Raw genomic sequence first — 15,289 nt, 5'->3', positions numbered from 1 at the left:
AGAGTAGGGTAAGGAAAACTGGCCGAAATTGTCTCTATCTCGTCCTCTGGTTAAGGGAGACTTTTGTTTGCTGGAAGGACCTTACTGGATACAATCCTGAATATATATTTGGATACTTGAAGGCCTGTCCGCATTTAGTGTTGTGATGACCTTCACATAAGGATTGCCGCCGGATTACGTCTTCATGTGTCTGCTATGATTGATCCAAAATAAAAAAAATCCTTCAGTAGCACCTTAAAGACCAACTAAGTTTATATTTTGGTATGAGCTTTCGTGTGCATGCACACTTCTTCAGATACCAGCATCAGGCAGCTCATTGAAAGGCCAGCTGACTCTCTTGGGAGCTTCTGTCGTATATTAACAGGCCAGGAGACTTATTTTTCCTGAAAGAGCGGTAGTCTTGAATATTTACATTTCAACCGAAAAAATGTCCAATTGCTTTAAAAATAAAAGGCTTCACTTTAAGTTGGCTGTGTCAGTTCTAGGACCCTACAGAAAAAACAGGAGAGGAAATTGAAGAGGAAATTAATGAAAGAAGACACTTTGCTGTCACTAGGGAACTTTGCAGAAGTACTTCACACAGCAGACTCTATATCAAATGATGATAGTGATAAAGGTATGTGACAGTAAATACCTGTATTGAGAATACCTTGATTCCCCCCCCCCAATGTGGGTTCCTGCGTTTCTCTTGTGTATCTGGGCATTCACTGTTTTGTTTTTGCTTTTTAATCTTAGGGAGTGGTGGTGGTCTTGTTCACAAGAATTATTTTGCTGGGGATAGAGTCCTGCAGCTTATTATGCAGAATTTTGAGAAAATACGGAGAGGTGTACATGATGGCTTCAAACTTCTTAATGAACTGTTTTCGTGGTGGGTAATTGGCGAAGCGGAGCACACACTGTTTTCAACAAACTGTGTCACCTCAGTTGAAGTAATGGATCGGATTGTAAGCTCCGTCATTGACAAAAATAATAGAGTGGCAACAAGAATTTTTGTTCATGTTTTAAGTGAGCTTGAAGAAGTGGATCCTAAACTACACGACTTAATGAAACAGCTTGATAGTAATGGTAAGACCAAGTTATTTGTGGTTTATACAGTAACATAAAACTGAGGCTTAGTTCCATTACAGGGTTTTAACCCTTGAGCATTTATGTATTAGGCTTGTTCACATTAGATATGAGAGCTGGCTGCGATTGTAGCTGATCTGGAAAATAAAAGTTAGGAACTGGGGTCAACAAATCCCTCTCTGTTTATATTTATAGTTAAAGCAGAAGGTTATGCTTTAAATATCAAAAGCAAGGATATACGTAATTGGAAAATGTATGCCCTTGCTGGCCAGCACTGTAATTTCCTACAACATTCCAAAGTTTTGATCATTGCTGTTTTCAGTTTTTTACAAGCAAGATTTGGGTAGCAATAATTAAATTTCCAATGCAATTCTTGTTCCTTATTTTTTAATTTTTGTACTAATTTCCAAGTTTTATTATGCTCCTTTAATATTCTCAAAATACTCTCAATATATTAGACTGCACATGTCCTGCTTAGAATTGTTTGCTGAGAAGACGTTCAAACCAAGATGCTCATTTGTTCTTAACTCTTAGCCAGGCATAGGCAAACTCTGCCCTCCAGATGTTTTGGGACTACAACTCCCATCATCCCTACCTAACAGGACCAGTGGTTAGGGATGATGGGAGTTGTAGTCCCCAAATAACTGGAGGGCCGAGTTTGCCTATGCCTGCTCTCAGTACACCGCTAGTTTTGCTTTTGCATCTTTGCATTTTCTCATACTGTTCAGGCAGACAATTTTCTGACAGCTGTGTGAATCAGTTTTGTTTGTAGTTACTTTATGATAGGATACTTGTATCCATAGCCAGCTCTCAGTGGGCTCAATCCAGATGGACTTCTCATTTGGCAGAGGCCTTTATGAATGACTTGGTGGGAGAAGAGGAGGGTGATTTTCTCTGAGTTTCCCTGCACACACACTACATTCTGTGCTCTTCCAGATGTTTCCACAACCCTCTAGAGCAGATTTTCAGAGAGGAGGGGTACTGGTGAAAATGGCTTCCTCTTTTCCATTAGCAAATGCCTTCACTTGATCAGAAACCGTTTTGTGAACGGTAAATACCAACAATAGTATTTACAGCTTCCCTCCCCGCATATTGCAAAGAGCAATGGCTCCTAGTATCGTCCCCCCACCCCAGCTTTGAGTCAGGTGCTGGTAATTTTAACAAGTTCCAGATCCTGAGTTTTTCACTATACTATCCTTTGTCTAGTTGGTCTAATTCTTGGAGATCTACCCCAAAGAATGCTTCCTTGAAATGTAAGCAGGTCAAATCCTTGTGCATGTCTGCCCTGAGGGCAAAATACCTTCTGTTATGTTAATCCACTTTTTGGTGTTAGAATTTATTTTTATTTTTGCAGGTTTAAAAGCTACAAAACAATTTTTCGCCAAGTATGGAACATACATCTTACAGCTTGATCTTGACTTCATAGCAGTGCTGTGGAATGAGAAATATAGCATTAAACTAGGCAGGGAGTTCACCTGCACATCTCCAGAAATGATAGATGAGCTATCGTTGATAGAACTTCGGTGTTTTTTATGGCTCTTAGAAGAGAACAGAGAGAATTTTCCATCTCTCCTTCAGTACTTAGATGACTATTTTGATAACATGGGTAAGTATACTAGAACGATCAAAGGGAGTTCATTATCCCTTTAAATTTATCAATGACTTCTATCAGTTTTGTGAGGGGAACAAGAGTGGGAAACCACGAAAGGATTCAGACGAGGTAAATTGTAGGTTCTGTGCAAGTGGTTCAGCTCACGTGGGAAGGGAAATGCAAAACCCCATGTTCCATTATCCTCCTAATTGCAGGTGTGGGGAGATGCTGCTTTCTGGATGGGGCGGGTTCTGAATTTGTTGCTGTGTATGGTGGTTTATGTATTCAATATCACTTTAGTCATAAACATGTACAGTCGTACCTTGGTTCTCGAATGGAATCCGTTCCGGAAGTCGTTTCAACTTCTGAAAAAGTTCAGAAATCAAGAGAGCGGCTTCCAGCCAATTGGAAGCCCTGTCGGACATTCAGCTTCCAAAAAAAGTTTGCAAACCAGAACACTCACTTCCAGGTTTGCGGCATTTGGGAGCCAAAACATTCGAGTCACAAGGCGTTCAAAAACCAAGGTACAACTGTACTGATTTCAGCAGGCAAGTTTCTTCTGATTCAGATAGAAGAAACGTAGGCAAGTTTCTTCTGATTCAGAACAATTGGCTTTACGCAGCTAAAAATATCATTTATACTCTGTTGTAAGAACTCAGGTCTCTTATCAAAGTACTGTAATTATTTGGACAACATGGTTAGATATCTCTATATAGTACAGTGGTACCTTGGTTTAGGAACTTATTCCGTTCCGGAAGTCCGTTCTTAAACCAAAACTGTTCTTAAACCGAGGCGTGCTTTCCCTAATGAGGCCTCCCACCACCGTTGCCGTCCCACTGTTCGGATTCCATTCTTAGACCAAGGTAAAGTTCTCAAACCAAGACACTACTTCCGGTTTTGCAGAGTTTGTAAACCAAAAGGTTCCTAAACCGGGCTTTTCTTAAACAGAGGTACCACTGTATAATGATTTAAAGCATATGCACAACCGCGAGAGGACAGGGGGCTATTTACTAAAGTTATGGTGCAATTGTTCAAAACCGTTGAGAGTTTTGTGCTTTTGTATTAGATTTTTGTTCCGTTTTTTAAAATAAAATTTATTTTAAAAATAGATAATCGGTATACTGTAATAAGGAAGGAAGAGAATGCAACTGTCTCAGTAAGTTTTTATGTTTATTCCTTTCTTGAAATTGAAACAAATACATTGCGATCAGAACCCTTTCTAATATATTTAGGTAGAGCATTTCCCTTATATTGCACAGCTGCTTTTATAACATACATTTGTTAGAGTTACAGCGCAGTCCAAACCCACGGTCCGCCAGGATGAGAGAGCTTTCCATTCAGGAGATCTTTGGCTTTGCCCCTAGCTGAGCCAGAGATTCCCCGGGGTGTCCCTCACCACAGCTCAACCAGTGGGACTTAATGCTAGTGAAAGTCCCTGAAAAGGGGTGTTCTGAGGTGCGGTGGGGATGATAACAAGGCAAGGAAAGACTTAAACCTGTTCCAAACCCCTTTCAGCCCAGTCACGTGATATTGGAATCTTGAGACTTAAATCTCCAGTATTCACCAAATTTCTGGTGTTTCTCATGTTGCCTATTAGCTTGTTAGAGACACCGTGTCTCTGCTGATGTGGCTTGTCCTGCAGACCCTTCTGGCATCCCTTAAGGGACCCTTTGTACGTACACAGCAGGGCATGCAACCTCGTAGTAGGCTCAACAGACTCCTGCAAAAACCTGGGCAAATCAATATGTTTTTCCACTTATCACCAAAACAAGTAAAGCGATAGCACCAACCTCATATCTGAGAGAGGAGCATTTCAAAGGGGGAGGTACCACCACACGGCGATCATCTAGTTTTGGTGTTTGTCATCATGATGAGCTTTTATTGAAATAGTTATACACGACGTCATGTTGCTCTGAAGGGGTAAAGTAGAAAAGAACTGAGGAAGCAGGTGTAGGGGTTTTGTTCCCTTGCTAGCGAAGGTGAAGAATGGAAATAGAATGTGCAAATAAAATAAGCAGTGTTATGCTAATATTTTTTCCTGGTGGTGGTCACTACTAAACCATCTCTTTTTCTGCCTAGAATAATACTATCAAAGTTAAAAACAGAAACCGAAAGAAGACAAAGGAACCAAAGGTATATCTTTATTTATTTGAAGGAGCCCATGCTGGTAGAACGCAGCAAAAGAAGCGAAGCTAGTAAATGCCGATGTGCTGTTCTCTCTTCAATTTCTTCTCTCCTTCACTCTTTCTAGACTTTCTCAGGCCTGCTTCACATGCCAAGTTAGACCATAGCTGATGTTTAGCTAACTTAAATGCAGACGAGCAGTGTGCTAGTAGTGCATGCTACTTAGATGCCCCTACTTTGCATCTTCCATGCCCCTAGCCATGCCAGGAGCAGCAAACCACAAGCCTTGGCTTTGTCACATCACCTGAAGCTGGGCGTGTGATTTGCTTCTCTCCAGCCAGGCCATGACCAGCAAGCCAAGAGCAAAGCTTGGTTTTAACCCTTGTGGTTTGATGTGAAGGGAACAAACCTTGGGCCCAGGTTCAGATGAAACAACAAGGCAGTTGCTTCTGGCATGTGGCATATTGCTCTTGGCATGGCCAGAAGTGGGGTAGAGTGAGACCGGGACTTCTGAGCAGCATGGCCCAGCTCCTTAGATTTTTGAAGGCAGCCCTGTTTAGGGAAGTTTTTAATGTCTGATGTTTTAATGTATTTTTTAATCTTTTGTTGGAAGCTACCCAAAGTGGCTGGGGAAACCCAGCCAGATGGGGTATCAATAAATAAATAAATTGTTGTTGTTATTATGAATCAGTTGGGGGAAAGGCCATAGCTCAGTAGGAGGTGGTGCCTGACATGTCCAGGTGGGACTGATCGTGTTCCCTCTCCAAAATCCTGGAGACCTGCTGCTCGTCAATGTGGATAGTAGTTATCTCTTGTTCATCCGAAAATAGTCTGTTGTGATATAAGGCGGCTTTTTACGCTCCTGTCTATTATCAAGATAATTTTGCCTATAAGCGGAACAGTAGATTTGGAGAAAAGCATATGCTGCAGGTTGAAAGAGTCACTCTGGATTGAGTATTCTACCTGCTTTGTATTTCTAGTTTTGAATAATAAAATTGGGTGTGTATCCAGCTGCGCCCCACTGCTGCTGAAAGGCTCTCTGCTCCAGAGGTTGCTCCTGGGGATAGGAAGGAGGAGGACGAGCTGGTTTTCTCCTGCACCTCAATGCCAGTGCCACCTCCCATGTTGTTCCAAATGCCCTTCCAATCCAGATTGGGGGTGTGTGGGAGGAGGGGGTTGAAGAGGGAAGCAGTGAATATTTCCTCCCTCCTGCCTTGAAGAGAAGCTTCCACTGTAACAGAACCTTCTGTCAGTGGGGGGCACAGTTGAATATTGTGGAGTGATCTACTTTTCATACAATCCCACTGCCAAACCTCATGGGGTTTTTTTTGGGGGGGGGAAGGGGGCATCTGAATAAATGTGAACTAGGGAAGAAGGATTATATAAACGAGTCTGTTGAATTCTGAAGATTTAAAATTTTACATGTCATTATGTAACAAGTTTCAATTCTTTCCTTGTTGATTTAGTCTATTTTAGTCCTGTCTGGTGGAGTTGGTACAGTAACTCGAGAGGAAGACAATATATTTTCAGAAGAAAGCACCTTGTAAGTTCTGGCACACAAAAAATGCATGGAGCACGCTCTTGCCAAAACACCTTTAGCCTGCAATCCTAAACTAACCTACCTGGAAGTATGTCTGTTTGAACTCAATGGGACTTACCTTTGAGAACACTAGTACACTGTTAAATTCCTTTGATTCCAGTGAGAGAGTTATGCATGTGCCTCTGTTTCGTTTTGCTTTTTATGGCACCTGAAGCACGTAGTGACATTTTATAGAAAAGAGATATAAGCCTTTGAACTGCAATTGTTACAGTGTATTTAAATAAAGAAAACTGAAAAATAAAATTACTAACCAGGCAGCTTGATTCACTTAACACTCACAAACTAATAGGGTAACATTCAATTCAACATCTTAATTCCTCATTGTTACAATTTAGTGCTTTCCCAATGTCTTCGGAGGCTGTGATACCTGAAAAATGTTACTTTTGAGAAATGAAACCCTTGTATTTTTTTCTTGATCTATTGATTAAATGAGTGACTGAGAATTAGAAAGGTGCAACATGGGGGTTTTTTTGGACTAATTAATTAAGCTTTATGCCCCCAACAATAGTTAAGAACAGAATCCATGACAACTTGGAAGTGCAAAGTGCCTTGTAACCAAGTTTAAGATGTGCTATGATGATATTTAAATATGACAAATTCTATTTATTGAACCTCTGTCCTCCCCCCCCCCTGAGGAAATCCTTTACTCCAGATTCAAATGCTACCAGCAGTTCCAGGGAAACATTGTTATAATTTTCCTGTTAAATCTCTGCCATTGGATTTTTGAGAAGCCATTACAGAAAATATCCCACATGAATATATATCAGTGTTCCATCTCTGATGACATAAGAGGGACATTCCTATCGTAATTCCTGGTGGGATGAATTGAACTTAATAGACAGGTAGCAAGTAGAGCATTTATTTGCAGATATTAATAAGGAGGTAACCCAGAAAGTACGTACTGTTGCCCTTACAGCTGCAAAATATCCAGACTATGTCAGTGCTCCTATTATTGACTGTAAATTGTACAGCTGAGGTTGTTTTTTATTGTCTTAGTTTATTTTTATTCTGTCTTAATCTTCATCTTACGCTTGAAAGCCTGTCTCTTTGTTATTGCTATGGCCTATGCCTATGTTGAGTTTTTTATTGTTCACTGTGAATGGGGAGCTTTCCATTCATAAGAAGCTTGCTCTTCTTAAAGTCCATTCTTTGTCTTCCCAACAGTTTTATGAATCCACGTGACCCTTTCAGAATCCCAGATGGTCTTAATGAGCAGGTGGCGATATTTGAAGCTTTGTATAATAATTTTTCCTCCAGTAGCAGTTACCAGAGAATTTTGGACAATTACCCAGACCCAACATGTGAAAGCTTATATGAGTATGTTTCCATTTCCTTCTTTATTTTCAACAAACAAAAAAAGAATGGAGGTAGAGCTGGGGTCCCTTGGATACAGGCACCATCCCCCTTCCCAGAGGAGGATTGGGATTTAGAGTTTTCTCTCGAGTCTGCTCCCACCCAAACTCCAAAACGGAATCTTTTAACTCCCCTGGATTTCAAAAGCAGTTTGGGGATTGAGCACATAGGTGCTAGCAGTAAGGCATAGGAACAAGAGCATGTGCTTCAGACTGTCCTGACATTGAAATCTTCCTGTGATTACCAGTGGTTATACTTGGGTACTGATTACTCAGCACTAACAGAATAGCCAGTGTGGTGGTTAAGAGCGGTGGACTCGTTATCTGGCGAACCGGGTTTGCTTCCCCGCTCCTCCACATGCAGCTGCTGGGTGACGTTGGGCTAGTCACACTTCTCTGAATTCTCTCAGCCCCACTCACCTCACAGAGTGTTTGTTGTGGGGGAGGAAGGGAAAGGAGAATGTTAGCCGCTTGGAGACTCCTTAAGGGGAGTGAAAGGCAGGATATCAAGTCCAAACTCCTCCTCCTCTTCTCTTGTTTCCTGACGTTTACTTCTGCCTTCTAGCTGCTGAAGAAAGCAAGAAAAGTGGAAATGAATTTTTTAAGGGATGGGTATTGGAAATCCGATGGGCCACTTCTTTTCCTATGTGTTTCTTCTCTAAAGCATTCCTCTCTTTTGTGTGCATCTCTAGTTCCTTTTTCCTTGACACATTCGCACCTGAAACTCACACAGTTTTAATCATTGCCCCCCAAAGCATTGACTCCTGCTTGTTCAAGTTGGCAAAGGTGTTTAAAAATGCCTGTTGGTCGCCAGTGAGGAGGAGGCAAGTTGGCATGATGGTCTTGGGCATCATAAGACATGGTTTGGTGCTTAGGGTGACAACATTAATTCTGTCATCTTACATAAAATAAAATGTTGACATGACATCGGTAGGTTTTTTTCAAACCTCTCTTGTCATCATGTATAAATTGGCAGCTAAAATGTTAAATGAGTTGTTATCGCACAGCTTCCTCTTGAACTTAGATATTGAACTTTGATTGCTTTCGCAGCTATTTTTCTCAAATCTTGGAAGAACATGGCCCCATGGAAATTGATAACCCACTGTTAGTTGGAGAGTATGAACACTTTCCTGCGGAGACTCGCAAAATAGTAGAGGATGCTGGCGGTCTGAAATCTTTCCTTCTGGAATCTCTACGTTTTGTTATGATTGGCGACCTTATTGGCTTGATGAAACATGCAGTGATGCTGAAGGAAAATGCAGATGTCACTGGAGCTGAAGAAAGAACTAAAAATGAAGAAAATTACCCGGCAAGCCTTCATAGTCAAGAAAACAACAAACCACGTTTAAACCCAGCTGCTAAGGAGTTCCAGCCCACCTCATATATTAACAATCCTTATGTGTCACTATCTACTGATACTCCAGCCCATGATACTCTGGAATATATGACTACCAGCCATTCCTCTTTTAGTCCATTCGTTCCCACATACTCCCTTTCCACTCGGGCAACTGACATGATAGCAGCATCGCTGCCTATGTCAGATGCCTCTTTGCCTTCAGCTATACCCGAAAGCCACCCAATATTTCTGAATGAGATTCAGTCAGAGTATCAGAATGAGCGGATATTGGAAATGATTCCTGAAATACCGGTTATTTTGGAGGAATCTAATTATATATACCCAGATTACGATGCTTGCCTTGATATTGATCCAGAAGTGACATCAAGCGAGGATGGCAAAGATATTCTTGTGAGCTCTTGTGAAAATAATCCTGATAACATTGAGAATAGTAGTAATGAAGCTGGATGTGACTCTGTTACTAAAATGGAAACCAATAAGAAGTCTGTAGCAAGAAACAAACCCCGTTCTAGGATGATTGCTATTCAGGTGAGAATAACAAGCTGTGCACAGTATTTGTTGTGGAGCTGAGAGTGTTTTTGTTTTTCTGTGTTGTATGTATAAACTCTTGAGTGTGTTTCATTGGTGTGGGATATCAGTTTGGTTCTTTCAGTGCCTGTTCACTTGATGAAGAATTTAATTATAGACATGCTGTCTCTAATATGCTAGCTACATCTAGTTTGCTAAGTTCATCTCAGTGTGCAAAGAAGTTTCTTCTTTTAAAAAGACATGGGAAAGCAATATAAATTACTATTACTAATATTTTTTAAAATATCTGTTAGACTTGAGAGTCAACATGGACGTAGCTTTCAAACATGGTACCCAAAACTAAGTTCATTAGGTGGACGCAAGACCATTATCACAAGTTTCCCTTGGGCATGCTATCATCTGTGAAGAACACACATGACTATTTTGCCATGTGAAAAGCTGTTGCCAGCTTCTTGCATGATAATGGACAAAATAGCACATGATATCCATGTATGACATTACTCACCTGTCTCCTTCCCCCTTTCTACAGCTGTATTCTGTGTATGAAAAATGTGTGGAAAGTGGTTTTCACTGGAGTTAAATAGTGTGTTAGGATTAGAGTGTAAGTGAGCTTCTAGGAAAAAGTGTACCTGGAATTAAACTTGCTCGTTTCATTTTGCATTTGCCCATATTAGCCTCATATTGCTTAAAGAACACAAGTGTAATTTAGGGAGCAGATTTCTGCAATGTTTCTATAAGGCAAGTTCCCAGTTTCCAGCAGGGATACCTTCTGTGCCTGGAATGGCCCCTGGCTTCCGATTCTAATGACCTTTAAGGCTTGTTAGCTCTCCCTACTTTCCTGATGCCTGATGACCAAGGATGGATCAGAGAGGAGAAATACTTTTCTAGGCCACTCTCAGGCTATAAAAGGAGACCTGACCGGAGGAAAGGCTTTTTGTGCTTCCCTCTTCTCCCACACTGCATTATAATCCTTAGTCGTGCCACTGTATGTTAGTTTTACGGTGGACTTCTACAAACCTAGTGTGTGTGAGGTGTGCTCATTTCTACCGACTTGTCATGACAAATGTCCTTCCCTTCCCTCCCTCCCGTCAAATGGATGGTTGAAGACAAGTTCACAAGTTTCTTTTGAAGAACTGTTAGGAAAGTATTATTGTCCTCGCCGACAATGAGCTGCTTGTATTTATGGACTATGAAACTCCTGTTCACGAGCTGAGTCTGCTTTTCTTTATTACCTTTGCTACTTCAGTTTGTGGTGGTGGGCTTGCAATTACGGTAGGTATCACTCAGAAGTTATGAAATCAAATAACTCAATCTACTGAGCTTTCTGGGTGGTGGTATTGAGGAAACACAACTACGTACATATTTACGGGGCAAAGGAACCATCTATGGGAAACACATGGTCTGTGAAATGTTGGGATATAACTAACCTCTATTGAAACTAAATAAAAAATTCCTTCCAGTAGCACCTTAGAGACCAACTAGGTTTGTCATAGGTATGAGCTTTCGTGTGCATGCACACTTCTTCAGATGCCTGTGTATCAATACAAGTGTGCATGCACACGAAAGCTCATACCTATGACAAACCTAGTTGGTCTCTAAGGTACTACTGGAAGGAATTTTTTATTTTGTTTTGACTGCGTCAGACTAACACGGCTACCTACCTGTAACTAGCTCTATTGAAACAGTTTCTGGCTCTTTGCATTTTAGGTAGATCAAGAACTAGCCGACGAGGGAATCAATACTTTGCCTTTTCATCCATATGAAACCCAACAAGTAAGTGCAAGAGTGGATGTCCCACCCAGTGAGGAAGCGAAAGCATACTTCAGAGTATGTTTTAACAAAAGAAAAATGCTATTATGTAAACCTCTAAGCCGAAATATCCATGAGCCTTGCTCACAGATAGTACCACCTCTCTCTCTCTCTCTCTCTCTCTCTCTCTCTCTCTCTCTCTCTCTCTCTCTCTCTCTCTCTCTCTCTCTCTCTCTAATTACTTAGTTTATTGTTTCTTTTAGTTGATTTTCCAATTTGGTTAAGTATTAACTTCTGAGACGTGGCTAAAATTACATGAAATACTTTTATCTCTGTTGGTTTAGTGGCTGTTATGTACCTGCACTTCTTCGTAGAAATAACTCAAAAGACTGTGCTAGCTCTGTTGGAAATTTCATATTCCCTTGGCATGATTTTTCTCATATCACACATTTTGAAAAATTGAAGAACTTTGTAGGCAGTAACATTTTTTGGTCTTTGTTCATAGTGACAATAACAGTGATTATAATGTGTCTTATATATATATGGACTATAACTTCACTATTGTAGCATTTAAAATTTGATCTGCATACTTTTTTTTGAGGGAGATATGTTACGTATGGAAAAAGAACACCGGGTTCTACAAGAGCAACTTAAAGAAGCAGGTGAAAAATATGAGCAGCTTAAATATCGAAGCTCTGAAGAAATCAGTGTATTAGAGGCTAAGATTTTACAACTTGTTCAAGAAAACAAGGTAATAAATCTTTATGAATATAATAGCAAAGAAAAATGGCCATCAGTACAGTTGAAACTTAAACTCCTAAACATAGTGAGTTGGCTCCAAAGATGTCCTTCTCTGAATGTAAGGTCTGCCCTAAAGGATTTTGGGGACAGCTGGCACCAAAGCTACAAATCTTGTATTTGTGTACCTGGGAGTAAATCCCATTGAGTTTAAGGGAATGTACTTCTGAATAGGCATATATGGATTGCACTGAACATATGCAGATGATGACCCACATAATAATAATAATAATAATAATAATAATAATAATAATAATAATAATTATTATTATTATTATTATTATTATTATTATTATTATTATTATTTATACCCCGCCCATCTGGCTGGGTTTCCCCAGCCACTCTAGGCGGCTTCCAACAAAATATTAAAATACAATAGTCTTTCAGATATTAAAAGATTCCCTAAACAGGGCTGCTTTTAGGTATTTTCTAAATGTCAGGTAGTTGTTTATCTCTCTGACGTCTGATGGGAGGGCGTTCCACAGGGCGGGTGCCACTACCGAGAAGGCCCTCTGCTTGGTTCCCTGTAACTTTGCTTCTCGCAGTGAGGGAACCGCCAGAAGGCAGGTACACAAAATGCTTAATACACTTAAGAGAGGGGTTTTCAGACCTTTGTGTTCAGGATAGTGGCTAGACTTCACAACCACATCCTTCTCTCCCTTTGGATATATTCACTATAAAATATGTTTGTGGTGTTTTTTTTAACATTTAAACAAGTTTCACATAACAGACACAATAATAAAATGCACTACTCAGAGAGATGGAGAAATGGTACAACCAGACGACAAAAGAAATATATATTGTTGGACTTGGGAGCAAGTGTCTGTCTTTGACTCTCCCCCCCCCCCCACTTTTTTCCTTTATAGCTCACCAGAAAAGAGCTGGATTGGTTCCATCAAGATGCAGAAATAGAAATGAAAAGATGGCAACAGGAGAAGAAGGAAAATCAAGAAGGATTAAAAGTGGGAAAGAATAAAATAAGGAAGCTAACAGAAACCAATGAAGGGTAAGTTTATCCTGAAAGTGAAAGCTGGTTTGCGGGAAAGGCTCATGAAGGGAAGAGGTTATGCAAGTCATTACATTTATACACATCTAAACTTATATCAGTAATACTACTCGCAGTTAATTCTGCTTATTATAAAGCTTGCACTTAACTGACCACATTTGCATGTTGTGTTAAACCACAGTTTACCATAACATACGCAAGCAGGAGTGAGCTGCAATGAGCCTTCGGTTTGCACACTCCTAACTCTACTCTTGCATGGCCAAGCAAAGGAGTTTGGAAGCTTTTCCTTTTGCTTTTGACTAACTGTGGCTTGACTGACAAATTGTGGCCAACATTGGCTGTGGCAATTTTAAAACAGGCCAGTTTCAGACTTGTTTCTGGAGCTGTCTTGTTTTAAACTAAGATTAACCACAGTTAATCCTGGTTCAGATGAGACTGGAAGCTGTGGGTAACCAAAAGCAGAAGTATCTGCTTCCTACTGCCTTCTCTCAAGCATTTGTAGAGTGAGGAAGCACAGAAAACTAGTGTATTCTTGCACAGGCACGTTGCAGCAAACCATGGTTTAATGAAGCATGTGAATACTGTGATGTAGGAACACCATGGGGCTATATGGAGACTTTGTGAAGATGTGGTGTAACCCCGCTATCTTCAAAATACTCGAACCTGCTGCTTGTTGATTGATGACATTACCTCAGTCTGGTCTTTCTGCTATTCATCTTTCGGAGTATTTTGTATCAGTACCTGAAGTTTAATTAGACATTGATTAATTAGGCTAATTTCAGTGCCATTATTTGGAAAGCTGAGTGAGAGTTGTTATACTATAGTACTAGAGTGCTTGCTTTTAGCTTGGGGTGAAAAGGAAAACGGGCTTTTAACAAAATGAAGGTTTGAGTATGGTTAACGTAGTTAGCTAATTTTGTTTTGAATGAGAGTATTTATTTACTTATTTTGACATGAGCCTTCTTTTTCCTAAAACCTGCCTGTATAACGAAACAGGTACATGAAAAACATTGATGAGAAGGATAAGCAGTACAAACTACATTTGGATGAATTCATTGAGATCAGGTAAGCTTAAATTTGCTTTGCTAAATAGTTTTTAATTGGACACTATAAGTTCTCTCAAACGTCTATGGTAGGGTTAGGAGTCTATGTTGCTCTGTCCGAATGCTCAGAATCTATTCAAGCTGCGAAAGGCATGCCGAGTGGGATGACTCTGGCCCAGAGTCATATTAAGCTATTGTGTTTGAATAGTCACTTCCTTTATGTATTGCCACTTTAGTATTAATGAACTATATGCTGAAATATTTCTCAATATTAATTCAGTCCAGGAAGATATGAGGGGACAATAGGTTAATGTCTGGTAGTTCATGGTTTCTTCTCTTTGCAAAGGATATTTCAATTTAGTTACTGCATAAACCCAAATACTAAGGGGATTAATAAAGGAGAATAAACTGCCCAGGTAAATGGTGAAAGCTCTGCTGTTCTAATATGCAGCACAGATTCTTAGATAGCTGCGAATATGCTTATATGTGCTTATTTTGAGAGCGGATGAAGGTGGTACGGCATAATGGTTAAGGGCATAGACTGAAGAGTTGGATGTCCAACTCAACCACAAGTTTATTGGGTAATAGGCACCTTGCTATCCCTAAGCCCCCACTTGTGACATTTCGATGCTAGCATTGCTGTAGAGGGTTGAAAAATGAAGTTTTAGAAAAACCATTGAAATATGTAGCAGTAATATTTTTAAAGAAAGTGTGCTTGTTTGGTTGAACTGAAGTGTAAGCCTGTATTAACAACCTTCACCATGGCGGCTCCCTGGTTGTGGAACACCCTCCTCTCTGAGGCATGGCTGGTGTTGACACTCTTTTTGTTTTGGTGCCAGCTTAAAACTGTTATTTACCCAAACATTTTGGAAATGGTTAAAGTGTATATTGAGCTTTGGAGTTTTGTAGGTGCTGCTATGTAGTTTTCAGATTGATAGCGGCTGTAATTTTAATTGCCCTTGTTTTCTGATTTATGGGTGATGTCCGACTAAACCCATCAGTCAACCCACTGAAATCGATAGACTTAAGTCCATCAATTTCAATGGACCTGCCCTATGACTAACCTCAGTTCAGTG

General features: G+C 40.2%; 1 protein-coding gene across 2 annotated transcripts in view; it reads left to right on the top strand.

Annotated features, from left to right (window-relative positions):
• The window catches only part of TTC3 (tetratricopeptide repeat domain 3), a 56,809-nt gene that overhangs the window by 30,833 nt on the left and 10,687 nt on the right, over positions 1–15,289 (top strand). For both annotated transcript variants that reach the window (XM_035116758.3, XM_035116757.3), the window contains exons 26-37: positions 480–616; positions 736–1,065; positions 2,420–2,671; positions 3,766–3,812; positions 4,736–4,789; positions 6,247–6,323; positions 7,545–7,697; positions 8,783–9,617; positions 11,325–11,390; positions 11,968–12,117; positions 13,031–13,170; positions 14,167–14,235. In XM_035116758.3, coding sequence (XP_034972649.3) covers positions 480–616; positions 736–1,065; positions 2,420–2,671; positions 3,766–3,812; positions 4,736–4,789; positions 6,247–6,323; positions 7,545–7,697; positions 8,783–9,617; positions 11,325–11,390; positions 11,968–12,117; positions 13,031–13,170; positions 14,167–14,235 — 2,310 coding nt within the window. The remainder of the gene's footprint in view (positions 1–479; positions 617–735; positions 1,066–2,419; positions 2,672–3,765; positions 3,813–4,735; positions 4,790–6,246; positions 6,324–7,544; positions 7,698–8,782; positions 9,618–11,324; positions 11,391–11,967; positions 12,118–13,030; positions 13,171–14,166; positions 14,236–15,289) is intronic.

The sequence above is a fragment of the Zootoca vivipara genome, chromosome 4, assembly GCF_965207765.1.
Source record: "Zootoca vivipara chromosome 4, rZooViv2.hap1.1, whole genome shotgun sequence".
NCBI classification, from domain to species: Eukaryota; Metazoa; Chordata; class Lepidosauria; order Squamata; family Lacertidae; genus Zootoca; species Zootoca vivipara.
The sequence above is the reverse complement of the archived record's forward strand: the minus strand, read 5'-3'. Positions and strand labels throughout refer to the sequence as shown.